Genomic DNA, 26,390 nt, shown 5'->3' on the forward strand with positions numbered 1-26,390 from the left:
GAGCAAGTGTTATCTAATCGAAGGAGTAATTTCATTATGAGGCAGAACTTGGGAAACCTTCTTGTGGATAGAAAGTCTTTTTGTTTGATAACAGAAAAAATGGCCTGAAAGGCTTTCCTGAAAGATGCAAATAACGTGCAATGTATTACTTACATAGAAAGGTGTTACAAGATAATCATTCTCAGAGTTACTAGACTATGGGATTAAAGATAATTCAACAAAGCATTTTAAAGCAGCACAAGTTAGCAAGACTGTAATAACAAACTTTGAAATAAAAGTTCATATGTCCAATTATGACATATGGTTTTCATAGAGAAAATCAATTAAAGACAGCTGTGTCTTAAGGACCCTCTGGAATGCAGGCTTATGTGGGTAGTTACAGTTATACTGTTATACTCTCACTTGCCACTGAACACAGGCACACGCGCATGCACACACACGTGCGCGTGCACACACACAGGTGTGCACACTTTGTGAGGAGGCTTTCTTTTGTGGCATCTAAACACAAATGCTATTTGCTAATAGGTCTCAAAGGTGTAGAAGGCAGAAGTGACATTGCCTTATACCTTAACCAAGTCCTGCCAAGGTTTTGCCCCATGTTGAAAAGCCTTGGATGGTGAAAGCGCTCTGACCAGCCCTGGAAGGCAACATGGTGTGGTAAACATTATTTTTGTTCTAATCTGGACTCCTGATTCATGGTCCCACTTCTTCCATTGACCAGAGCTAAAACTTTGGACAACCACAGTGAAGTCCCCTGTGGTTTGGTTTGCTCACCTGTAAGATGAGAGTTTGCCCTTGGCCTCTTGTGATTGCACAATAAAATCCATCTCATAAAAGGCTTTGGAGCAGTTCCCTGGTGGGCTGGCAGTTGGAAATTTAGCCTTATCCCTGCTGTGGCTGGGGCTTGGTCCCAGACCTGGAAACTTCTGCATGCTGCGGTGCAGTCCCCTCCACCTCCCCACAACAAAAGGCTGTGGAAATCACTAGCTTCCTACATCTTCTTCTAGAACTGCGTGATTCTGAAATAGTCTTTGACACTTTTCCCTTTGAAAGGTGGAGTATGTTTCACCTTTCCAGGTTTTGTGACCGCAGCAATGAAGAGAAGCAGGAGACATGACCCTGCGTGAATTTCAAAGCTAGACCATTAAAGGTAATATGGTCTCTCTTTCTTTCACTTGCTCTCTCACTCTCACTCCCTCCCACTCTCTCCCAGAACAGATGCCTTTGGTCCCTCAGCCACGATGGAAGATATTCAGCCAGTCTGAAAACACCATGCTGGAGAAAACGACATACAGAAACCTCATGGAGACAGAGAGGCCCAAGGGATGTGAGCGATTCAAATCTTCCCACCTGGATGATTGACATATGAGAGAAGAAGCCTTTGAGATCATGCCAGTCCTGGACACTGTCTGTCATCCCATAGGTGAGTAACTAGAACTTTTGACTAAGACACTCCTAAATTCCTGATTCACAGTGAGGGAGAAAAAATGATTACCATTGTTTTAAGCCACTAACTTTTAGGACGATTTGTAATGCAGCTACTGTAACTGGAAGAGGGCATGGCAGCAGAATTTACTGGAATTGATTCCACAATGGAATCAAAACTAGGGGAGAAAAAAGTCACGCCCTAAAGTCAAACAAGGAAAATGTAGGCATCCCCAAAAACCTCAGAAGAAGACTTGGAACTCTTCAAGAGTGATAAAGATAGGTCCACCTTCACCCATAAATGCCACAAAAAAACACCATCAGAATAATCACCTTTTAATTTCCAAACTGGCTGACCTTTATGAACATTTTCCTACATTCATAGTTAAAAGAAACATAGCAAGAATAATCCTAAGTGGAACCATTTAAAACCAAGCAAGCAAGGCCAAAGGTAAAGGAACTCACTGGGGCGTCACTAAATCATTTCTGTGTAGCTGCTGACACCACTGCTCACAGGCTTTCTGCCTCATGCCTTTGTCAATAAACTGTGCAGCAGATGAGGTGCAATGGTTTCCCCAAACACACTTTCAACTAACTCTGAAAAGTAAGACTTCTCCTTTAAAAGGACAAGGGAAAATGTTGGAATCCAGTAAGGAAGAGAGTCCTCTGGAAGAGAGGGAGTGAGTTGGGATACCCTAGGTATCCTAGTGAAGCTGAACTGAGGGTGATACTCGGAAGATGGCAAACCATGGGCTGCAGGCAGGATTCAGCCACAAACACATATTTTTTTTTTTCCTATCCCGCTTAGTTTTCAAAACAGGAAGTTTCACATAAAAAGTCTATATTTGAAGCTTCTCTTCTTGAAACACTAGAGTTCTAGCAAACCTGGGTATGCAGCACCACCCAGTCTCAATCAACTGCAGCTGACTAGTGGTTTCTCCCCTCAGACAAAATATTCCCTAATAGCCACAATCCCCACCACTCCCTATTGTCCTGTACTTGGGTTCGCTTCACTTGTTTATTTTATACTCTGTCCCTACAGACATTTAAGTTTGCATTGCAACCTATACCAACAGAGGAGTTTCAGACCCAAAATCAAGTGTTTTTTGGTCACTATAAGTTTGAAATTTGGGGGTGGTTTAGAAATTCCAGTAAATTCTGCTGCCATGCCCTCGCCAATTTCTTTCCCTAAACTACAAATGTTGGACTGTGACAAACCCATATACCTAACAGTTATGTAAGTCATCTTATGACACCGATATTGAATGCTGGGGTGCTATGACTCCGGAAATATATCCTGAGCTTATTAACTGATACATCCAAACAATCGCCAAAATACAAACTGTGTCCATACAGGGGTTTAATATTCCTTGCTCAAGTTAACGTGGAAAAGAGTCAATTGTTAGCTCTTGAGATTAGGATGACAGGAATGGAATAAAGAGGTCTACACATGGTAAAGGGAAACCATTTAATCACTTACCAGAGAATATCTTCCAGCGGATTTCTAGTGGGGACTTAATTAGGCAGTGAGGGTATTTGCTAAGAGACCAGTATTTTCAGGCTTGGGTATATATGTGTGTTAGAGAAAACAAAACAAGACAAAACAGCTTACCAATTCCAGACATTGTCTGTGGCCATAGGCAGCAGCATAATGAATGCTATTGTAACCTTCCTTGTCCCGGATAGATGGATTTGCATCATTCTGAAGCAGAAACTCTAGGCATCTGAAAGTAAAAAGATGAGACGTTATTTTAGAAAATATCTCTGGACCAAAAGGGACAATTAATGTAAATGTTCTCTGATCAATGTTTCACAAAGTAGTTTGGGACTTGAAGTATTTCTTTAAAAATCCTACAGCAATGAGGTTTTATGTGTGTTTTCTGCAGCTATCTTTACTTTAGCTTAAAAAAGCCACTCTCGAATTCAGGAAAGGCTTTAGGAACAAGAGGGTAATTAGGTTTTTTCCCTTCTCATCTTAAGGTATGGAACCTGCCTGTCATCAAGATTACTGAATAATAAGTTTTAGGGCTCCACGTTCAAAAGACAAGTTCTTAGCATAATAAAGAAGTGGTCAGGGCACTGCAACGGGATAAACCTCAAGAGAAGGGGTTTATTTTTAACCTCCTATTGGAGACGCTGAGATGAAAAGGTTGGAAAATGAAACGTAAAAAAAGAAGATGACAGAAAGAACCGAAGAATAACCTAAACAATGAAAAGATGAAAAGAATTTTTAAAATAGAAAAGATGAATTCAGTCACCTCCTCTACAGAAAGAGGCTTAAACTATGCCGTCAGGAATATAGACGAGAATAAAATAATAAATAGTGAATCTTAAAAAACTTTTTTTCTGACAGAGTGGTAATTTTTCTGAGGAAAAAAACAAAACAAACAAACAACAACAAAAAAAACACCATGTTTGCAAGAAATTAAAGGAAGAGACGTGGGTCCCCCTTCACCAAAGAGCTGTGACTCTAAGACACAGCACTTGGGGATGAGATGAAATGTGTTTTGTTCAAAGTCTGTTGCATAAGGCACAATCTTGGGTCAAAGAGGGAAGAATGAGACAAGGAGAGTTGCTCCATAAGTTCAGTTTTATTTCTGTGACAGTGGGACAAACATGTCCTTTACGAGGCCAGGCTGATTCAATGTCATACGCAAATAGAAACTATAAGATTCTAAATAGAAGCCTGCACATTATATAAGAACGTTCAATGGAAAATTTTTATAGTGGACTCAGAAACCTTCAAATGACATTTCCCTATCTTTTGGCATAAGGCCGAAGGAGTAAATAAATCTTGCATAGAGACGCATATTAAAGCAGACATTCTAATTTTTAGAAAAACTGACGAAAGAGAAAATCTTAAAGCCAAATACCTATATGTCACATGATTTATCCACAACATGCTCCATAATAAATCAAACTATAATCGGAGTCCTGATATATCATGCTGTCTTTGGTGATTTGTACCTTAAAAGGAAATCTTCTTAAAAAAATTTTCGTAATTAAATGCCCGTGGACAGAATCCCAGGTGTGACTCATTTTAAACTGCATTTGGCTCTTGAAATAAAATCACTCAATAGGAACAGCATTCTAGTGGACACAAAACCCCTAGCTTCTGAAAGGATTAAGTTTAATATGTAATTTGGAAAACACTGGGAAAACTCCCAGAGAGCTATTTAATGGAAAATAGAGATGAACTATAGCTGTCGACAGGACTCTTAGAAATAAAAACAATACTACGGAATTTGAATAGTCTCCACATTGTTTTTAAGGGAATGTGAATTCCAGTTTTTTTTTTTCTTTCTTTTTTGTTTATGTGTTTGTTTTTCAGGGCCGCACTGGCATCATATGGAGGTAGGTTCCCAGGCTGGAGGTCAAATCAGAGCCACAGCTGCCGGCCTACACCACATCCACAGCAACGCAGGGTCCAAGCTGCATCTACAACCTACACCACAGCTCATAGTAACGCCAGATCCTTAACCCACTGAGCAAGGCCAGGGATGGAACCTGTGTCCTCATGGATGCTAGTTGGATTCATTAACCACTGAGCCATATTGGGAACTCCTGAATTCCAGTTTTAACTGGGAATGCTTTGCCTTTTCTCTTGCCCTGACTAGCAAATTTGACACCTAAGCTGCAAAATCAAGAGATGCGCATTAGGTCAGCGACCTCTATGGACAAGGGGAGTAGCTTTTCATTGCATATGGAGCTCTCAGGCAGGCTGGTCCCCTTCTGCCCTGCCTCTCCTGATCCCTCCCTCTCCATCAGCTGTCCTAGCGCTGCTCTGGCCCAGGGCAAGCTTGCATTTTGCTGGAGAAGGGAGCATTTGCTAAGGTGGTGTAAAATTCTACAATCTTCGAATATCCTTCTTTTAATTTTAGAGTATTAGGGCAAAATCTTGGTTATTCTGTTTTACTCACAGCTGTGTTTCCTGTCCCCACCCTGGTAGCAGTCCCCACAATCTGCATTGGGGCCTCACTCTAACCACACTCCACTGCAGTGGTCTGGACACAGGAGGAAAGCCCAGTGGATGGTGGGAAGACCAGAATGGAAACAAGCACTCAAGTCACAGAGACACTGGCTCCTCTGACAACAGGAGGAGAGAAGAACCAAGTTGAGGACTGTGTGTGTGCAGACCCTCAGCGCTCTATATCCACTGGGTCTCATGGGGAAGGACGCAACGTGGGGGCACTGGTCACTCATGCATTCATTCATTCAACAAACAGTTACTGATCACCAGCTACCTGCTGGGCACTATACTGGGCAGAGCGCAACCTTCTCATGGTGACTTCCCGGGCAGGAAGGACTGTGGGAGGACGAAATATGAGAGTGTCCCATGACTCTACATCCCTGAGTGCTGGCAGGCACTCGAGCACCATCACAGTAACAGCTAAGCCTCTGTCAGATGTGGAGAGGAGAGGGTGGGATGAGGTGGGACAGAGCTGCTGCCTGCAGGGAGCAGGGGGCTGTGTGTAAGTTGATGAGTGTGTGTGTTGGGGAAGAGGAGAGGGTGTGTTTCACAGGTAAATCTCAAAATATGTATTTATAGCCTCTGTTCAATAGTTATCCCCAGGTAACAAAAGGAGAGCCTGAAACCGGACACGGCCCTGTGGGGTTTCTGGGCGCAGGGGCCTTTCTGTGTCCCCCATTTCTTGTTCTTAGGAAATGGGCCTCGTTCAGCCGCCATGACCTTCCCTGAGTTCCTAGGGACAGGTTCTGACAGTTGCTGATCAGGGAAGGGAGGAACAGTCAAGCAACAATAGTACAGCCTTGGGGCAGGGTCCTGGTCCCCTCTCAAGGAATACACATGACAATATCGACATCTTATACACCTAAGAGAAAAGTTATATTCCTTATGCTTCTTTTAGAAATGAATACTTGAAAACTGAACTACTAAGAGTCCTTCCTTGTCCTTCTCCCTGACTTAACTGTACCCTAAATACAATCACCTGTAAACTAAAGATTAGGCACCCTGAGCATCATTGCCTGTGGGTAAAAGATTATTAGCACATGATGTTTTTCAGGAACTTTCCTAGTTTGTTCCAGTCTCTGATCAATATGTCCTTTTTGCAAATATGGTTATTATTCGAGGCAATAACCCAGAAGACCACCATCACAAACATCTCCTGACTCCAGCTTTGATGACTAAGATTCCCCCAAACAAAAAAGAATGCATGTTTGTCCCAATCCTGATTCCTATCTGAAAACCTGTTTTTCTCCTTTTTACTACAAAACTCCTTGCAATTTTTTCTAAATGGGGGTGGGGGTGGCACACAGTCTTTAAAGCATTAGCCTGCTGTGACCCTCTTTTGCCTGGCAAAGCAATAAAGCTATTTTTTAATCCTTTACCCCAAACTCTACCTCTGCTTTTCAATTCGGCACCAGCAGACAGAGGCCGAATTTCGGCAACAAGCTTAAGGCCTTGAAGGAGGCTTTATATGTCTCCTGAGGCATATGATACACAGCAGAGTGAGAAATGATATTTAAGACACCTGGTCCTAAAAATTGCTGACCAGTCACAGGGATGGTCACGGCAAAGGTTTCAATTTTAGAAAGAGTTACTTGTAGGAAAATAGCATAATTGAAGGATATATTAAAAGAACGGTTTCTTCTAAAGGCAAGACCCCAGGTGAAACCCCAAAATAGTCAGGCTGGGCCATGTGGCAACTCAGAGCAGCAGACAAAACATCAGTAACTGCTCCCTGTGCTTGAGAAGGAACTTACAGTGCAGCTTCCTTTTCCTTCAGCTCTCTGGCTCTTTCAAGTTCTTCTGAATTTTCATGGGCGTTTCCTAAGAGACTCTTACTTCTCAGCATAAGGGAAAGAAAAAAATTTACAATTAATGGCATTGTTGCTAATGATCTTGGTGCAATTTATATCTTAAGTTTTTCCCTAACCCAAAAGAAAAAAGCACTACTGATTCTTCACAGAGAATGCACATGGGTCTCTCCAAGGCCATCCAGCAAATCTCTTTTCTCCCAAGAAATCCAATTGAGAACATGACTTTCCTAAAGCTTCTACGCAGGTATCAGTGATTAAGACAGCAATCAAGTTCCCACCCTTCCAGAAATATCCTAAACTCCCCAAGTAAAGAGAAGTGACTTAGCCTAACCTTCGCTGACTCCAACCACATTCCTTGCTGCCTCCTTGTCAGTTCAGCATCTCATTTATCCAAGAATGGGTTCCGAGTCACCCCTCATCTACCAGAGCAATTCTTCACTGTCCAGGATTCTTTTTCTAGCCCTTGACAAAGTATATGTGTGTCCCACCCCCTGTTCTATCCCAAGTGAACAGCATACAGGGTCTGGCACACAGTAGATGCTCAAGAAATGTTTGTTGAATTAATAACACGTGTGGTTGTGGGATCCTGCGGTTCCATTGGACTTTCCAGCAGCATATGAATATGAAGAGGCAAAACTAGCAGTGTTTTCCAAACTGTGACAATACGGATCATAATCCATTAGTGAATTATAAAATCAATTTTGTGGGTTGCAGTCAGGAGGGTTTTTTTTTAATGAAATGAAAGAGAAAATATCAGAATACACCATACATAGTAAAAGCAAATCTGATTTTATGAAGTCTTTTGTTTCCATTTTCCACACACACATATAAAAAACATATATGTGAGTGTATGTACTGGGTCATGAAGTCAATTGTATTGCTTAGTGTGGGACGCTGTCTAAAATGTTTGAAAACCACTGCTCTACAAGAAAAGGAGTTAGCACTGACCCAGAAGCACCTCCATAGCCCAGGGCAGCAAATAACTCAACAGTTCCCCAAACAGGGTCACTAGAAAGTATTCCTATGAAGGAAGCCCCATCCTCAAGTCTTTGAGAACAATCTCCCAACTGTGGGCACCTCTCCCCCCCACTTTTCCCCTCGAACTGATTTACTTATTTCTGCTAACCATTCCTAGCCACCTGGATCCAAACATGATCAGGACAACCAATATCTTTTCCTACAGCTCTCGAAGGAGCATTCACCTCCAGATTTGGAACGATAGTGCCTGTTTTACAAATACTGATGCAGCATTTGAAGGCTCCTGGGATTACGCATAGATGGATACTTTTGACACAAGACGTATTTATTAACCAATGGTTTACAGCAAATGAAGCATGTAAGTGGTGATGATGAAAACTGCAGTATGCGACAAAATAAATTACGACAGATTTTGAATGAACTGAAAACCTGGGCTTGACAGCTCCACTTGGCATTCAAGCCACAGAACAGAGAAGAGAAGTAATTGTGCAGTGACACACACTAATCGAACATAAGGAGAGCAGAATGGGAAACCTGGGGTTCGGGATGAAGCAATTCTAACTCCTTTGGGTCTGGGTGAGGGAGATTCTTCACTCACAGTCTCTGTGAGGCAGTATGAAGACAATTGAGCAAACCCTCCCTCCCACCGCCCACCCTGAGAAGAAACAGGAGCAAGGCTTTCTTTACTTTCTATCCATGTCTGATGCAGCAGCATAGTGCAAAGCAGTACGGCCCCAGTCATCTGTTTCATTAACACTGGCCCCTGTGGTCACTAATGTCTCAATACAGTGGAAATGACAATTCGCAGCTGCATAGTGCAGAGGAGTCCTGAAAAACAAACAGCAATTTACGATTTTATCCCATCTGAAAAACAGAACCCCATCATCAGCCTTAACACCAACAGCAGTATTCCAGGAGTGTGGAAAGCTCTTAGGCTCTCAGAGCATGGAGGCCAGGGGCTACGCCTTTCTCTGACGTTGTAAGTTGCAAGCGAGGCTACAAAGACAGTGGCCTCAGACAAGGCCACCCACCTGTGGATCTCTCCTTTTCCATCCCTAGTGCCTCTCCTGGTTCGGGTCTACATTACTGCTCCTTTGGACCTCTGCCATACCATTCTTCTTGGTCTCTTTTGCTCTAATCCAGTTTCCATCTAACTTCTGCTTGGCATGAAGAGCTGGATTTTCTAAGGTCCAAGAACCTACATATGACAATCCTGTACTAAAACCTTCAGTCTTCCCTAGTGAACAAAGCTTTGATTTTTCCGTTTGGAATGGAAGACCTCCCCAAGATAGACCCTGTCTATCTTTACACAGTCTCTCTCTTCTTGCCTAGGTAAGTCCAATGCTGTTTCCAACTAAATGACCTGAGGTTTTCTCCATCATGCCCTCACTTCCTCTACTTCTTCACATGTGGTTTTCTTCCCTCTACCACCTGGTATTAAGGCATGATTTAGATACACAGGAGACAATTCAGGTAAGAAAAATTCTATGACCCATTCCAATAGCCAAAGAGACTACTGGTGTTGTGTGTGTGTTTCATGTTTTAAATGTGTCTAAAGATTTATCCCCAATGAAATGTTCAATGAATATAATAAAATGCTCCACGCCTTGTGACCAAATTCTGGGTTGGAAGGGCTACAAACAGAATTTTCTAAACTGTGTCCATGTATGAGATTATGTATTTTATAGATATAATCTTCCAAGTGGATAAATATATATATGGGCACTTCTAAACAGAAGCTGAGAGAGAAGATGTTTTGCTTGTGGCTTGTGCCTGCTTTGCTGGTGTTTCATTTTGCTGCAAGAAGGGATTTCCTTCTGAGGATGGAATCTCCCCAGCCAGCTTCCCCGTTTACCATTTCAACAGAACGCAATTTCCAGATGGACTGCTCCCCACTCCTTTTATTTAAGCACTTGAAGCAGAGTTCCCTGTTTACATACCTCCCGCACTTGTCCTTTTTATGGAAATCTGCTCCGCTGCTCTGCAAGAGTTTTATACATTCCACATTACTAGAAAGACAGGGAAAACATCATTAAGATGGTAGAGGTCAACCGCTGGGCTATCTTCAGAAAGATCTGTTTTCTGCAGCGTGCAGGCCCAGATGAAATGAGAGCTCTAGCTTTAAATTCTGCTGACACAAACATAACCTGAACAGATTAGAGTAATGCCATATCATAAGGATCTAAAGTTCCTGTTACAATTCCTTTTTCAAAGCGAATACATCAATACATTAAAGGGCTTAATGGAACCTTTTCAATCCCATGACTAAAGAATTTAATGATTATTACAGGGTTAAACCTTTCAGTGATGGTTTCATCATTTATCCTCAAATTCTCTTTCAAAACCATCAAGAGTTTAGGACACAACTCCTTAGCTCTATAATAATTTCTTGTCACCTTTAAACGATGAGCCTGAATGGATGAGCATTACCTTTTATCACAGTAGAATGGATTCCCTATGATAACCATTTGTGACCCAGACTCTCCTTAATGGAAAATAAAACAGCTGCATTTCCCTGTCTTGATAATCTAGGTAAATGAATGTGCCGAACCAAGGCTGAAAATGATGTAATGGAGCGTAGTGATCCTCCAAAGCCTCTTTGTCATTTGTAGAAGCAATAAATCATGTTTAGTAGAGAGAAAAGGACCCACCGAAGTGAATTTTCCTATTGAAGGGCATATAGCTAAATATTAATCCTAATAGGAGTTTCAGGCATGCATCCAAAATGGTTTGTTGCCACTTTCTGTAAAGATCTGATATACATTTTTTTAAAATGAGGGCATCCATCATTTTTCTAAACCTGGGATGCTAAGAAGTGACCTAGGATTTATTATTTTGTTATTGTTTAAATAAGAAAAATGACCTTATTAATGATAAACGTGAGCAGCGCTCTCCCCACCCCACCTCCACCTTTATAGCCACTTTTCTAAGAGAACTAGCTGTTTAAGTCATAAAATATAAGAACTTTCTGAGATGATTATGTGTTGGTGTAAAACATCGATTGATGGAAAGCACCTGTCTCTTACTGATTGAAGCCAAAGGATCAAAGACAGAGACAGATCCAAGTAGGACGGCTCAGGAAGCTCATATAATTTGGGGGACTGGGGTAAGAAGGAGGAGGTTCCTTTAAAAAAATAATACCCCAAAAAAACAAAACAAAAAAATAAATAAATAAAATAAAATAGGAGAAATAAAGATTTTTCCCCAAAAAACAAAACAAAACAAAACAAATAATAATAATACCAAAATTATGAATATAAAACTAGATATATACTTTGGAAGGGACCCATGCAAATAAGGAGCCCTAAAGCTTCACAGTCAATCCACTTCTGTTGAATAGGTAATGCCTTTGGTCATATACACATGACACGTGGAGAAGCACTGCCACTCCTTACAAACTAGGAAACTGATTGAGAACCAGCACTTTACCCAAACAAGGCCGTCTCGGAGAAGCCATGTTTGGTCAATGTGTGGTCATATATCAACAATATGCCACTGCCATGAAAAAGAGTATCTGATGAAAAATTCTCTTTACAACTTGGAAAAAAAAAAAAGGCAAGGATTAAGTCACTTCCTGCCCATCCCTTGGTTTTTCTTGACTTTTGTGCATTTATCATTATAAGAACTTAAAAATCAGTTTCGAAATGAGGACCAAATGTCTGTGAATGAACATGAATTAACTCAATCTTTGGATTTCCCTGATCATTACCCACTTTCCAGCAACAAAAGAGGAAAAACTTCAGAACAAATCTCAAATTATTTTATTTTGGTGGAGGGGGTACCAAGCAAGAATATATTCTATAGGCTAAAGACCTACCATTTAAAATAAGAAAAGGAAACAAAAAGACAGCAAGAGAAGAGAAAAATAAAAGAAAAAATATTTCCTATGTGAGACAGGCTAACAATTTTTCTTTGAAAACACAAACCCTTGAATAACCTGAAAAGTCAACATAGTGATATCTGGTACTGGTAGAAATGGTTCTTACCCTTTTTACTAAAGAAGTTGTCTTTCACAGACAACTTAAGTCGATTATGATGAATTAAGTCCATGAGAGAAGAACTAAAATTGCTAACTACTTACCCTCCTGCAGCAGCAGCATGAAGGCACGTTCTTCCAAATTTATCTGGGGTGTCTATTTCAAAGCCTGCAGACAGCACGTGCTCATTACTAAACAAGGATACTATGCTATACTTTTGTCCTAGTTAAACCACAAGAAACATTGCAGAGACAGAAAAATCAGTTAGTAGAAAAACCAGAACGCAAGCCATTGTAGTCAGAAAGAAGTTGTCATGGAAACGAATGGTAACTGCTCAAGCTTGGCAATTTTATAGGAAGAACAGTGAAGTCGAGAAGAATTTATTTTCACATTCAGCCCTGGGTGAACTACAGCCCCATATTTCAATCCCAGGATAGAAATTTATGAAACCAATTTGAGATAAGTAGGGCAATAGACAGGCAGACAGAACACATGGAAAAAACATGGAAGGCAAAGGATTAATCGTTAACATGCTGGAAGAGGTATTTTCTAAAGTGTATTATTAGCTCTCAGTTGGTTTAAGATTTGGAGAACATGCTTTCATGCAGGGATTATTTTTAAACATGCCAAAAGCAGTGAAAGCAGAATCAACCATAGGTAAAGAACTTAAAAGGGGAAAAAATGCCTCTGGGATATCTGCTGAATTAATTCGTAAACAATCTTTGCCTTACAGATCTCTATCACCTTTGCAAGCCAGGAACTTCTTAATACAGGGAGGTTGGCAGAAGCAGTGATAAGAAAGATTAGCAAAGCTCCAAACCAGAAAGAATTTCTTGGTTCCAAATAGGCCCGCATTGAAAAAAATAAAAATGAAACCTGGTTGGAGGGGTATCAACCACAGAGATTTTTCAGAGCCCACGGAGTGGGGTGGTAATTTGACATTTTCTACGATTGAAATGTAGGGGGTTTGGCCTTTTTACTTTGTGGAAAAATATGAAATGTTATGCCACCAGTTTAAGCCTCAAAGATGTTTTCTCCTTCTGTGACAAACTTCCCATTAGCTATGGCCATCCCTGTCTGCCTCTCCCTCTGGTTCACCCAAGCTTTAACTTGATAAACAGATAGGACCCTCATTCTGGGGCAGGAAGACTGACATTCAAACAGCTTCCACACCACGAACTTCTGGGAGCTGTCACATGCAGTTAGCTGTGGACACAGCTCATCCTGCCACGTCGGGTAATGGATGACACGAAGCACAGGCAGCCACTCACTCTGACCAGACACCTGAAGCCACACGGCTCATTTACAGGACACATTAAGCCTCATCCGTGATAATGGAATTACTTACCCGATGACAATAACTTTCTGCAGCAGTCAGAGTGAGCATTGAGGGCAGCTAAATGTAAGGGGAACATGCTATGGATTCCACACCTGAGGAGGGAACAAACAGAGCCGTTCATGGTAACAGATCTCAGGATCCATGCAGAAGGACGATGACCTTTCTAGAAGTTCTCTGATGAAAATGAAATCCAGGAGATCTTGCTTAGAGACTCCTGGTGGAAATCATTATGCCATCATTTCAACCTTAAAATAATAAAATCCTAGACCTAAACCACAATTAAAAGCACATAACAATAGGAACATATATTTTTCAGAAAACCTTTCACATAAACAGTGACTCAGCATTGAAGTGACTTTTTTTCTTTCTTGATTTTTTATCCCATTCATTCATTCATCTATTCAATGCTTTATAAGCAGCAGCTACTACGCCAATTGCTGGAGACAAGAAGTTGATAAACTCTCAACTTTGAAAAGCAACCTGTTTATTCCTTGAGTTGGATAAACAAATAATTATTATTGACCTATTATGTGGTGCCAAGCACTTTGCTAAGAGTTAATAATGGCTGTATTATTGAAAACAAATTTTTAGATGAGAATAAAAACTAATGTTTATTTTTGGCAAGTAAAACTTCATCCTCCTAACAGCCTTTTATACTACACATTAACCCACATCAGACTACCAACTACAAAATAATTAAAATTATCTTGCATATATTTTATAAATCTAGCTTATTTTTCCCTAACGCTATTATAGAAAGAATCTAGAATAGGACTTTTTAGACTGATCCCCCTCCGTAATACAGTTCCTAGAATGATCCCTTGAGGGACAGGCAGCCTTCCGATGGCAGTGCTTTTTGCCTCTAGAATTAAATCCCCCTTCTTCCTGCCTGTCACTTCTCAAACAAGGACCCAAAGTCACATGCCAAATTGTAGTTCATAATAAACAGCATCATCGGGAGGTTCCCGTGTACTTAGAAGTATTTATAACATTAGTGAGCATTTTCCACACTTCATTTAACTCAAATAGTATATTTCAGACTGTGTAAATCCTCTGCAGACCGCAGGAAGGATGAGACCATATATATTTACATCTGCAGCACGAATCACCTGAGTTTTTCCCCCTGGCACAAAGAGGCCCGTTCCCAGAGTCTATACTGAATTAAAAAAAATACCTATGACTTGAATTTGTTAAGCTTCAGATACATGAATTTTATTTGCTCTCTCAAAAGTTATTATGATGTGCACGAGTGTGTGAAAGCCTATAGAATATTCACAGATAATTCAGGGTATTCAGCATTCTGCAAAATCCACGTCTGCCAGCAATTAACCACCTCTCTCTTTTCCTGAAAACTTCTATTTGTTGGTGTTTTTGTTCGGTCTTCCCTCTGTTCGCTTTCCTTTCCCTATATGGAGATTTCCAGCCCAGTGTATATAATGGCTGGCATCCATCAAGAGATGCAATTTGCCCGTCTTCCGGGCAGTGTCATGCGGAGAACTGCTTGTAATTGCCTCTCTCATCATTTACAAAAAAAAAAAAAAAAAAATTCTGAAAAGCAATTGCATCAGTGACAACCTTGAAACTCATGAAAAGGAGGAGGGAAGGTTGGAGGATGGGAGAGAAGCTTTTTATTTATGCTGCTATTTATATTGCTCCCTCCTGATGCCAATGAAACATACTCATTTTTTTCGGATGTATAGCATATTTTAAAAGCTCTTTACCAAATGGAACTTCAAGCTAATATGACTTTTACCTAACCATTTTGTTTGGAGGACTTAAGGCAAAAATCTATGATTAAATATTTCTGGATATTTGCATGAAGAAATGGATAGAATATTTTCTAGGATGGCTATGAGTCCCTGGAAGAATAGGCCTAAGAAATGGATTTTTCAAGATTTCTTTGAGTCTTCCTCATTCATTATATATAGACATTTACATACACAAATATATAATATGTATGAAAAATAAATATTTTTAGTATTTTTAATATTTGAATTTCTAGTACAGACTCATAGTATGTATCAGATAATATATCTTTATACTAAATAATACAGTGAACTAGAGAAAAAAGCATCAAACTCTACTAGAAAACAATTAAGAAAAACATAAAAATATGAGATAGTTTAGTAACATCAGTATTACAACATATTCTATAGACTTGACTGTCAATACTTCTAACCAACCTTACTATTTAACACCATCGTCTTTAGATAATTTGTCACTCTCTACATTACCTAAAGATTTCATTTTTTTCCCCACTGCTACTTATAAACCTGAGAAGGTAAGAGAGGCAGAACTCTAAAAGGCCTAGGAATAATTCTCTTCGATATATATTTTTTATGCCACAGTTAATAAAAAGTCACTACCTTGTAGATTTCAAAAATACATTAATTTAGACTCAAGTACTATTGGCATTTGAACTTGAATATAATGCTATGGTTCAAAAAGAAAATAAATAAATATCAGGCCAAGATGAGAAAGAAAATAAAAGTAGAATTCAAAATCTCTGAATCACTTCAGAAATGATTCATGTATTTCAAAATAAAATTTCCCCTTTATTGTTATGAAATAAAACCTCTTATAAGGGAAGGATCGTAAAACCTCAGGAAACAGGATTTGGCTGTCTTAGTCAAATAGAAGCATCACTCTGACTTCAGGTATACATCCAGGAAGATCACGAAACAAAGATGTCAGATAACAGTAAACTTAACAGTGCATAAATTACAGGGAAGGGGAGACCAATTGCAGTTAATTTGCTACATTTATTCGACCAGTCATAAAATTAATGGAACACATTTCTATTAGCTATTTCTAATTTAGCTGTTAGCTGGCGTCTCCTACCCAGTTATTTCAGGATAAATGAGGTCAGAATAAACTGTAGAGAGCCGTCAGAAGTGAGGAAAGGGCTGCTGCACCATTAGAGTATATCAGTCCTTTTAAGCATCCCCTTGGCATCGGGGGGACATGGCCACCCCTTTCTACATCCAGTCTTTTCTGGAGCCTTCCTTTAGGACACATGGTAAAAAAACAAAACAAAACAAAACAAAACAAAAAAAAAACACTGTGATTATGGGGAAGGGGTCAGAATCTTTGGGTTCCAGCTCTGGCTTTGCCATGAGCTAGCTATTTGGTCTCTGGCAAGTACATAATAGTTCGATCACCTGGAAAACAAAGATAATAACAGTATCAACCTTTTTTTTTTTTTAATCTTTTTAGGGCTGCACCTGTGGCATATAGAGGTTCCCAGGCTAGGAGTCTAAATCAGAGCTGTAGCCACTGGCAACACCGGATCCTTAACCCACTGAGCGAGGCCAGGGATCGAACCCACGACCTCATGGTTCCTAGTTGGATTCATTTCCGCTGCACCACATTGGGAGCTCCAGTATCAATCTCATAGAGCGATTGGAAGGGCCAACTGAGATAATGCCTGTAAAGTGCTAAATAGAGCATCTGGCCCATGGTTAAGCCTTCACCATACATGTTAGTGGCATTATTGCCCTCACAATTAATATTATCTTAATTGGATAATTAGTAGTCTATGAGTTTGAAGTTGTAATCAGGTCCTTAAAATCATGTGTGTGATTCCTTAAATGCCAAGAATGAAGGGTGATCAGTTAGCATTTCTGCTATGTTTCAAAATCGTTTACAACACTTCTCAAATTCCCCCAGGGAAGGTGGGATTGGTTTAGTTTTGCCCATCAAGAGGGTGAGACAAAAAATTTAATGATTTTTAATCATCAAATGATCTTAGGATTCTTACTCAACCGATCACACCAAACCATAAAATCAATTGCTTATTAATTTTGTCAATATGACTTCAAGTATTTATCATACACCCCTAAGTTATGGGCACTCGTTATAACTTATAACAATGAGGCCTGGTCCTTGCTGTTTGCAACCTACATACACTTTCAGTGGTTCCTTTTGAATCAAGTTCAAATACTCTAGCATGGCTTACCAGGCTCCTTCTGTATCCTTCTATTGCTTAATCTATGTATATTCTAGAATCTCTGTGAATTTCTGTCCATTCCTCCTGGAGGGGCCAGGCTCTGTGTTACTCTAGTTTTTCCCACGCAGGTGCCTCCACCTGAAACCAATGCCATTCTCCTCTGGTAGCAGCAGTGTTTCTCAAACTAGTCAGTGCATCTCTGAGGGGGTGCAAGAAATACCCTTGGGCTTTTAAAAGTTCTCTGTGAGAATTTTTTTTTTATTTCCCCAATACATTATTTTTTTTTCTACTGTACAGCATGGTGACCCAGTTACACATACATGTACACATTCTTTTTTTCTCACATTATCATGCTCCATCATAAGTGACTAGACATAGTTCCCAGTGCTACACAGCAGCATCTCATTGCTAATCCATTCCAAAAGCAATAGTCTGCATCTATCAACCCCAAGCTCCCCATCCATCCCACCCTCCCCCTCGGCAACCACAAGTCTATTCCCCAAGTCCATGATTTCCTTTTCTGTGGAAAGGTTCATTTGTGCCATATATTAGATTCCAGATATAAATGATATCATATGGTATTTGTCTTTCTGACTTACTTCACTCTGTATGAAAGTCTCTAGAATTTTTTAATCATATTTTCCTTTTGATGATAATCTGAAACAGCTGGCCTAAAAGCATATCTTAGCGCATTTGAATGACCACCTTAATACCACATACCTCTGCCATAACAGCACCAACATTTGTATTTAGGATCACAAATACCCAGTAGTGCTGAGTAGCACTACTTTAATTGGCAGGGGCCAGTGAGAAAAGAATACAGGTGGACTTCATAGAAAATGAACTATCCAAACCTAGGAAGGGCCAGGGATCATGCACTGAGCCTTCTGTATGCACGAAATTGGCAGCCATTTGAATAAAGGTCTCTGTGCAGTGTGACGGTTCAACTGTCAAACCACCTTGTTTCAGTCACTGCAAAACCTCTGCTCCCCGAGTGTGTACTGAACTCTAAAGACTCAGCACCTAGCCATCACCCATGCAAAATGTGAACTATCACACCATCTATTATATAAAGAAGGAGCAAGTCTCCTGCCTAAGAGCTGAAGCTCCAGATGCAGACAGTTGAGGACGCAGTCCTATTTCCACCCACCAGCTCTGTGATCTCCAGTAGGAAAATGACCCTCTCTGTGCCTCATTTACTTTACCTGTAAATGAGGCATAATCCTGGCACTTATCCCATGGGGTTGTTGTGACAGTTAGATGCAGCCCCTCAGAGGGAGTTCCCATCGTGGCACAGTGGAAATGAATCTGATTAGGAACCATGAGGTTGTGGGTTTGATCCCTGACCTCGCTCAGTGGGTTAAGGACCCAGCATTGCTGTGAGCTGTGGTGTAGGTTGCAGATGTGGCTTGGATCCCGCATTGCTGTGACTGCGGGGTAGGACAGCAGCTATAGCTCTGATTCAACCCCTGGTCTAGGAACCTCCACATGCTGCAGGTGTGGCTCTAAAAAGCAAAAAAAAAAAAAAAAAAAAAAAAAAAAAAGCAGCCCCTCAGAGCACGGCCTAGGGCACATAAGTGCTCATGAATGTTTGCTGCGACTTTTTTTTTTTTTAGGGCTGCACCCACAGCATATGGAGGTTCTCAGGCTAGGGGTCCAATCAGAGCTACAGCTGCCGGCCTATGCCACAGCCAAAGCAACATGGGATTCGAGTCTTGTCTGCAACCTAAACCACAGCTCGTGGCAATGCCAGATCCCTAACCCACTGATGGAGGCCAGGGATTGAACTGGTGTCCTCAGGGATAGTAGCCGGGTTCATTAACTGCTGAGCCATGACGAGAATTCCAAATGTTTGCTATTATTGTTGTCTGGTACAGTTAATGCGAATGTTGCTGGTTTATATTTGCATGTATTTTGTAATTTTTTTGGACTTATTGCTATATTAGAGTCAGAAGCCTAAGGAGTTTCTATCTAGTCTTAAGGTTATACATATTCAAATAACATTATAATAAAAATAATTTAAGTTGATTCTTGGGATCTGAAAGACTTTCAATGCCGTAACTAATTTAACTGCTACTTGTGCTACTGTTTAACCATCCCTCTTTCTGGAAGCCTCGCTGGCCCTGCTATGGTCCAGATATGTTCTCCTGTATCCCAGTGGCACCCAGCAATTGTTCTGGCATCACAATAGGCATGCACGGTTGTTACTGCTTGTTCAATTCTCAAGCCCACCCCTAGAAACCATAAATTCCTTGCCACCCTATAATCCAGCACAGTAGATGACACCTAACAAGCAATCAACAGATATTTAGTGAATATAAGAATGTCAGAACCTGCAAAACTACTACTAAATCTGCTGCAACTGAGGTAGAAAAAGCAGTGAGAGCATAACTGGTAAAAGACAAATTCAAATCCTAGAGACAAGCGCCCCAAACCTAACAAAGTTAAAGAAGCAAAAACACCCAAGGGCTTTGACACCAGGCAAAGGTGCCTGAGCACTGAGTCACGTTGCAGAAACTGCTCTGACCGAAAGTTCAGAGAAGCAAAAAGAATAACCAAAAACATTCAGTCAAGGCCTAAGAATAAGATGCAGTTAAATTCATCAGAAAGTAATGACCATAACACTTGCCATAAAGAGATCTTTAAAAATACACTGGCCATTTTGTTTATGAAGGTAAGTGATTTTCATAAATGCTCCTTGTTTACTTATTTACAGAAAGAAAGGCCTGTTTTTCTCCTCTTTAATGAGCTACCCTTTCTAACTCTACAAGGAGACCAGAGCACAGTGATCTTTGTGGGGAGGAGCTTTAGCAAATTTTATCTTCTGCAACTCTCCTCCTCCTCCCTTTGTTTGTTTCTTGTTCATTTGTTTGGGTTTTTTGTTTTTTGTTTTTTTGCTTTTTACCTCCACGGCATATGGAGGTTCCCAGGCTAGGGGTCCAATTGGAGTTACAGCTTCTGGCCTATGCCACAGCCACAGCCACATCAGGTCCAAGCTGCGTCTGCGACCTACACCACAACTCAGAGCAATGCCAGATTCTTAACCCACTGAGGGAGGCCAGGGATCAAACCTGCAACCTCATGGTTCCTAGTTGGATTTGTTTCTGCTGAGCCACGATGGGAACTCCATGTTTTTTGTTTTAAATGAGATTTGCAATATTTATTTCAGGTTCTCTGTTTGTTTGTTTTGCCACACAGGCAGTATGTGGGAAATCCTGGGCCAGGGATCGAACCTACACCACACAGCAGCAACCAAAGCCAACACGGTGGTGAGAATGCAGGAGCTTCAACCCGTTAGGCCGTCAGAGAATTTCCCTTCTCCTCATTTTGGTATTTTCTCCTTAGATGGTTCCCCCACCACCACTATATATATATACTCAGACACACACAGATACACACACCATTGCTACCCTCAATGAACCACTGTTACTGAAGGGAGCAGGTCTTATCCCCAAATATGCTGAGACAGAAGAAAGCATATGGCTCTTGGAGCTGGAACAGCGTTTCCCTCATCAATGTCCTCAGGACACAGCACGGTCAATGGAAGGAAAGGCTACTTGAATAATAATGTCATTCCTAAGGCACTTTTGCCACATAGTATGTGTTTGCATAAAATGAAGGTAAAATAATTACAAGGAAAGAGGCTTTGTGCTTATTGAGTTTTTTTGGCAAATTTTAAGTAAACATTTGGCCAGTTTATCTCTCAAACGGTTCAAATCTGAAAGAAAATCAGAAATTCATGGTTCTTTGGCTAACAAGTTAAAGAAAACACCACTGAAAATATTAACACATCACAAGTGAAGTTGGTTTGTGCCCAAATCATTTACTTCTGCTTAACTGACACATTTAGGATCCCTGCCTTTGGGTAGCCATGACCTGCTTGGGAACTCTAGAATCTGGTCAAAGCCTTCTGATCCTAGCACGCTGTTCTCGCCAGGAAATTGAGCTGCTTCTTTTGATCTGCAACCTCCCAATCAAAAAGGCCCTTTGACTTAAAGCAGATCCCTTTCTCTTCTGAGACAACCCAGTGTTCTTGCTGTTCGTCAGTGTACCTCTCCTCTGACCGCCCTCAGTTTTGTCCTTAGCCTGAGCCCGCATCTTTTCTTCTCTGGACATTTGCAAGAGGCTGCCCAGTGCTTCTAGTCTGGACCACCTCCAATCTGTCTGGATTGCAATTAGAGCAATCTTTCTCACACACAAATGGGATCATCGGACACAAGCTACCCTACACCCACTTACAATTCTTTTTTTTTTTCTTTCATTTTTTAAAAATTATTACTATTTTTAAAATAGTTATTTCCCCAATACAATTATAATTCCTTAACAGCTTCTGAATGCCTCAGCATGGAACCCAACTCCTTAGCAAGACAATTGTGATCCTTTGTAGTGTGGCTCTTCCTGCCTTTCCACCTCATCTCATTCCACTCCCCCTAGATCAGGTAGTCCAGGCTTGGGAATCTGCTTTTGGATATGGTCACATATTTGTGCCTTTGTAAATACTGTTCCCTCTTCCTGGAATGTGCTTCCCTGCTTCCCCCTCTATCTTTTTTATCTCACACAATTCAGTTTGCCATGTGGCAAACTCCTACCCATCCTTCTTTTGCTGAAATGTCATCTCTTCAGTGTTTCCCTGGTCCAAACCTCCATCATAACACACCTCATGACGCTGCAGTCATTTGCTCTTGATCTCATCTCCACCACCAGCCCGGGAGCCCGGAGGGCCACCAGAATGCACCATGCCCTGGACCATTTCAATTCTGGTTCATTCTCTGCCAAGATTTTTGATTCTATTGCACAACACTTGACAAATAAATTACAATTCCTAATATAACCCTGCCTTTGTAGTTTTCCTTTCCTAAAGATTCAGTTATTATCCCCAGTTTCTATGGTCAAGGCCAAACTCTTTATTGAAGCATTTAAGACCCTCTTTAATTTGACTATACTACATGTTACTGAGCAATAAATTAATAGTCAACATTTATTGATTGTTTACTATGTGCCAGGCACTGTTCAAAGAGTTTTTTTTTAGGGCTGAACCCGCAGCATATGGAAATTCCCAGGCTAGGGGTCGAATTGGGGCTGCAGCTACCGGCCTACGCCACAGCCACGGCAATGTGGGATCCAAGCCACGTCTGCGACCTACACCACAGCTCCCGGCAACACCAGATCCATAACCCACAGAGAGAGGCCAGGGATCAAACCCATGTCCTCGCGGATACTAATCAGGTTCATTACTACTGACCCATGACGGGAACTCCCCAAAAGCTTTTAATAGGGATTATCATGTTGAATAACCTTAGCAGATGTATTTATATAACTCACAATCACACAGATCTTAACATATACCAGAAAGCTTTACTAATAATTAAGTCCTTTAATCTTCATCACAAACTTATAGGAGGTACTACTATTACTCTGATTTTTCAAATGAGGAAATCAAAGCACAGAGATTGAGCAACAGGCTGAAGGTCACACAGCTCACAAGTGAGGCAGCTTGGATTGGAGCCCAGCTGGTGCCCAGGAAAGCCTGGGCTCCCAACCGTGATATAATACTGCCTCTGGGCAGAGCACACACCATCACACACCCTCTACCCTGCCAGGCTAAGCTTTTCCCAGAGCCTTATCTCTTCCTGCCACTCACTGCTCTACTCATAATTCCATCCTCCAAAGCCTACCTAAAACTCACCTTCTCCTTGAAAACTGTGGCCACCCTTGAGCTCTCCTCTTCCTATCTACACGCTATGGTTCGTATAGCTTACACCAAACATTTTGCCATTAAAGTCCTGTTTCATTTTGAACTTCATTAAATACTATCTTGCACGGTTCTTTGTTTTAGTGGGGCCTTGGGCTTCCAACAAAATTATGAGCTCCGGGAGGATACCAACCAGGTAACTTCCGACATTTCCCATAGCACCCAGCATTGCGACAGACTCATATAGATGTTTTAAATACTCTTGTTGAATTGAAGTACAAAATGAAGTCAGGTCCCCCTTCCCAACGTAGCAGATTTATTCAATTGCATTCTATAACCATACCGTTAATACGGGTCATTAATATGCAAAACAACACCCTCAATAAATTTGAGTTTGCCCAATTATGCTTTATTCTTCCTGCTTAACTAACACTGAAAATTGGGGGAAAAAGAATATTAAAAAGGCAGAGTTAGGAATAAAGTTCAAATTTCCTTAATTAAAACCACTAGAATAGACTTCTTTCTGATGTAGCTAAAAAATAAAATTGGTTCTTCCTTGCAAGTGTCATTAAAAGTCACTTAATTTAGATCAAATTTAATTTGTGTTTAGCACAATGGTACAGTCTACCCTAACCCAGATAAATGGGAACTATCTACCACATGCCAGAATCCCCGTGGCAGGACGCCCATGTGTGGCAATTATTCCACCGTATTTTTGCAGTAACCTACTTGGCTGTGTCAGCTCCACTGGTTATTAAGGTGTTAATCAAAAGCTCATGACCGTATCTTGCAGCCACATGGAGAGGAGTGTTGCCATCCTTATCCACACAGTCAATTTCACCTCCTGAAAAAGACATTTTAATACAGAACAACATAAGGATTCAAGTTGACTCACATACCACATTTTATGCTGGTCACGTTAACCAAATGTTGATTTCGTGTCTACTCTGTGCATCTCTGCTCTCAAGGATAAGAATGCTTTCTCAGGGGACAAGTCACCATCTCGAGTAGTGGTATTATTAAATCTGCATAGAGGAAAGTCTACTAGAAATGCTTATTAATTTTTTTCCACATTGTCTTATTTGAGGATCTAAAATCTGACAACTGGATTCCCTCTCTGAATAAACAATGCAATCAAATTCCACAAAATGTAACTCTGAAGACACATCCAATTTTAATTTTACTTGCTGAATTAAAGACCTATGTAAACCTTATACAAAAGCATAAGAACCGAAAGGAATAGAGAGTTCAGAAAAAGACTTAATGTAGTTTGATTATCTAGTTTAAAATATGATGACTAAAATTAGTAAAAATATAAGCTAGAGGCTGCAAATATACTTATTAAAACCATTACATTAATGTTCATGTTATTTTAGTCTCATTTTATTTTGCCTTCTTCCCTAACATTTTATTCCACTACATTTCTTTCTTTCCCCTTTTCATATATATGACAGTTATATGTATATATATCATAAAATATATATAAAACACAATTCATCTATTTATTCATTTATTTGAAGAAATATTTAGAAATAAGAACATTTCTAAACATTTAGAAACAGCATTTAGAAACATCAAGACATTTCACCCCCAATCAAAAGACATTCTCCCACATAACCACAATCCCATCATTATACCCAAGAATTGGTTGTCATGTCTCTTTAGTTTCCTTTCACCTAAAATAATCCTCCTGCCTTTTATGTATGTATGAATGTATGTATGTATTTCTCAGGTCATTGATATTTCTGGAGACCAAAGCAAGAGTCATGTAGGATGTCTCACATTCTGGAGTCATCTGATTATTTCCTCATTATTAGATTCAGGCTAAACATTCTGGCAAGAATGCCCAGAGTTGGTGTGTGCACTTCCCATCACATCTTCATAGTACACACATAAGGTCAAGTTATTCCATTACTGGTTGATGCAATTTTTGTTTCTGATTACTTGCAATGGGTACAGAATGTTGGTTTGGGAAGATGAAAAGGCTCTGGAAATGGATAGTGGTGATGGTTGCACAATGTACTTAGTACCACTGCACCACGGGCTTAAAAATAGCTTAAAAGGTAAATTTTATGTTATGTATATTTCACCACAATGAAAAAAAAGAGGCTTGATTACTTGGTCAAGGTGATGCCTGCCAGCACTCTCCACTGTAAAAATATCTTTTCCCCTTTGTAATTAACAAGGAACATGTGGGTGATACTTCCAAGCCATGCAAATATCATATTTCCCAACAAAGTTTCCCACAATGATTTCAGCATAGACAGGGTGTACTTTGTTCAAAAGTTATCTGAATTCTTTACTCTATGTGCTTACATAACCAATCTGATAGTTAGGTTCAGTGATTTTGTTTTCAGTTTCTTACTGACTTTGATTTAATTTTATTCATATCTAAAATACATGCTTCCAAGTTAAAATTATGTAGTTTTAAAAAGCCTCTCACTTCTATCCCTTCCACTTCATCCTCAACCACATCCTATAGTAATCGTTTTCATTAATTTTGCTTTAGGCTTTCTGTGTTTCTCTTTGAAAAAATAAGCACATAGATTCTTTTACAACTTTTGTTTGTTTGTTTGTCTTCCCTCTTCACTCAACACTATACCCTTGAACTCACTCCTAGAGAGCACGTCTTGGAAATCTTCCTCATTTTCATAGAGCGTCATTGTTTTTCACTGCATGGATGGACTGGTTAAGTACAGCAGTCTCTTTAGGTGGTAAATATCATTTTGCTATTATCAGGAATGTTGCAGTGAACAATGTCATGTGAGTTTTGTTTTGTATTTGTTGGGTATATCTTCAGAGTAAATTCCTAGAAAGGGATTTCTAGGTCGAAGAAATGAGTATATGGTTTTGTTAGGTTTGCCACACTTCCGGCTTTAGGTGCTGTGCAATTTGGCACTCACACAAGCAATGTATGGCTACACCTTTCCCTGCAGCCTTGTCAGGTTTTTGAAAACATTTCATATGATGGGTGAGAATTGGTATCGATCGAATGAATGAAAGAGAAAGAGAGAGAGAGAAAGAAAGGAAGGAAGGAAGGAAGGAAGAAAGGAAGGAAGGAAGGAAGGAAGGAAGAAAGGAAGGAAGGAAGGAGAGAGAGAAAGCACCCAGGATACTGGGGCACCAAATGTAAGTTATTCTAAGGTTCTATTTCCTGACTATTCTGCTCATAAACAAATCTCTTCATCATTATGGAAAGCAGTAAGTTAATGAATTGTCAGCTTAGACTTAGGTATTTTAGAGCAGGCC

At 40.3% G+C, this 26,390-nt stretch overlaps 1 protein-coding gene across 7 annotated transcripts in view; it reads right to left on the minus strand.

Annotated features, from left to right (window-relative positions):
- ANKRD44 (ankyrin repeat domain 44) overlaps positions 1-26,390 on the minus strand; it is a 342,621-nt gene that overhangs the window by 89,272 nt on the left and 226,959 nt on the right. For 3 of the 7 annotated variants that reach the window (XR_014830016.1, XM_021076238.2, XM_013984363.3), the window contains exons 10-16: positions 23,871-23,985; positions 13,510-13,592; positions 12,266-12,329; positions 10,125-10,193; positions 8,872-9,012; positions 7,150-7,230; positions 3,038-3,149 (exon numbers count right to left, since the gene is read on the minus strand). Coding sequence is in view for 5 of the 7 variants with exons in the window: in XM_021076238.2 (XP_020931897.1) it covers positions 3,038-3,149; positions 7,150-7,230; positions 8,872-9,012; positions 10,125-10,193; positions 12,266-12,329; positions 13,510-13,592; positions 23,871-23,985 (665 nt within the window). In the remaining 2 variants the exon portion in view is untranslated. Of the gene's footprint in view, positions 1-118; positions 3,150-7,149; positions 7,231-8,871; positions 9,013-10,124; positions 10,194-12,265; positions 12,384-13,509; positions 13,593-23,870; positions 23,986-26,390 lie in introns of those variants that run through there. The other 4 variants (XM_085000280.1, XM_021076233.2, XM_085000281.1 and 1 more) reach the window with 3 other exon arrangements.

The sequence above is a fragment of the Sus scrofa genome, chromosome 15 (assembly GCF_054392235.1).
Source record: "Sus scrofa isolate SSC_HxYL_T2T_F1_AM1 chromosome 15, Sscrofa_HxYL_maternal_Yorkshire_Landrace_v2.0, whole genome shotgun sequence".
Taxonomy (NCBI): domain Eukaryota; kingdom Metazoa; phylum Chordata; class Mammalia; order Artiodactyla; family Suidae; genus Sus; species Sus scrofa.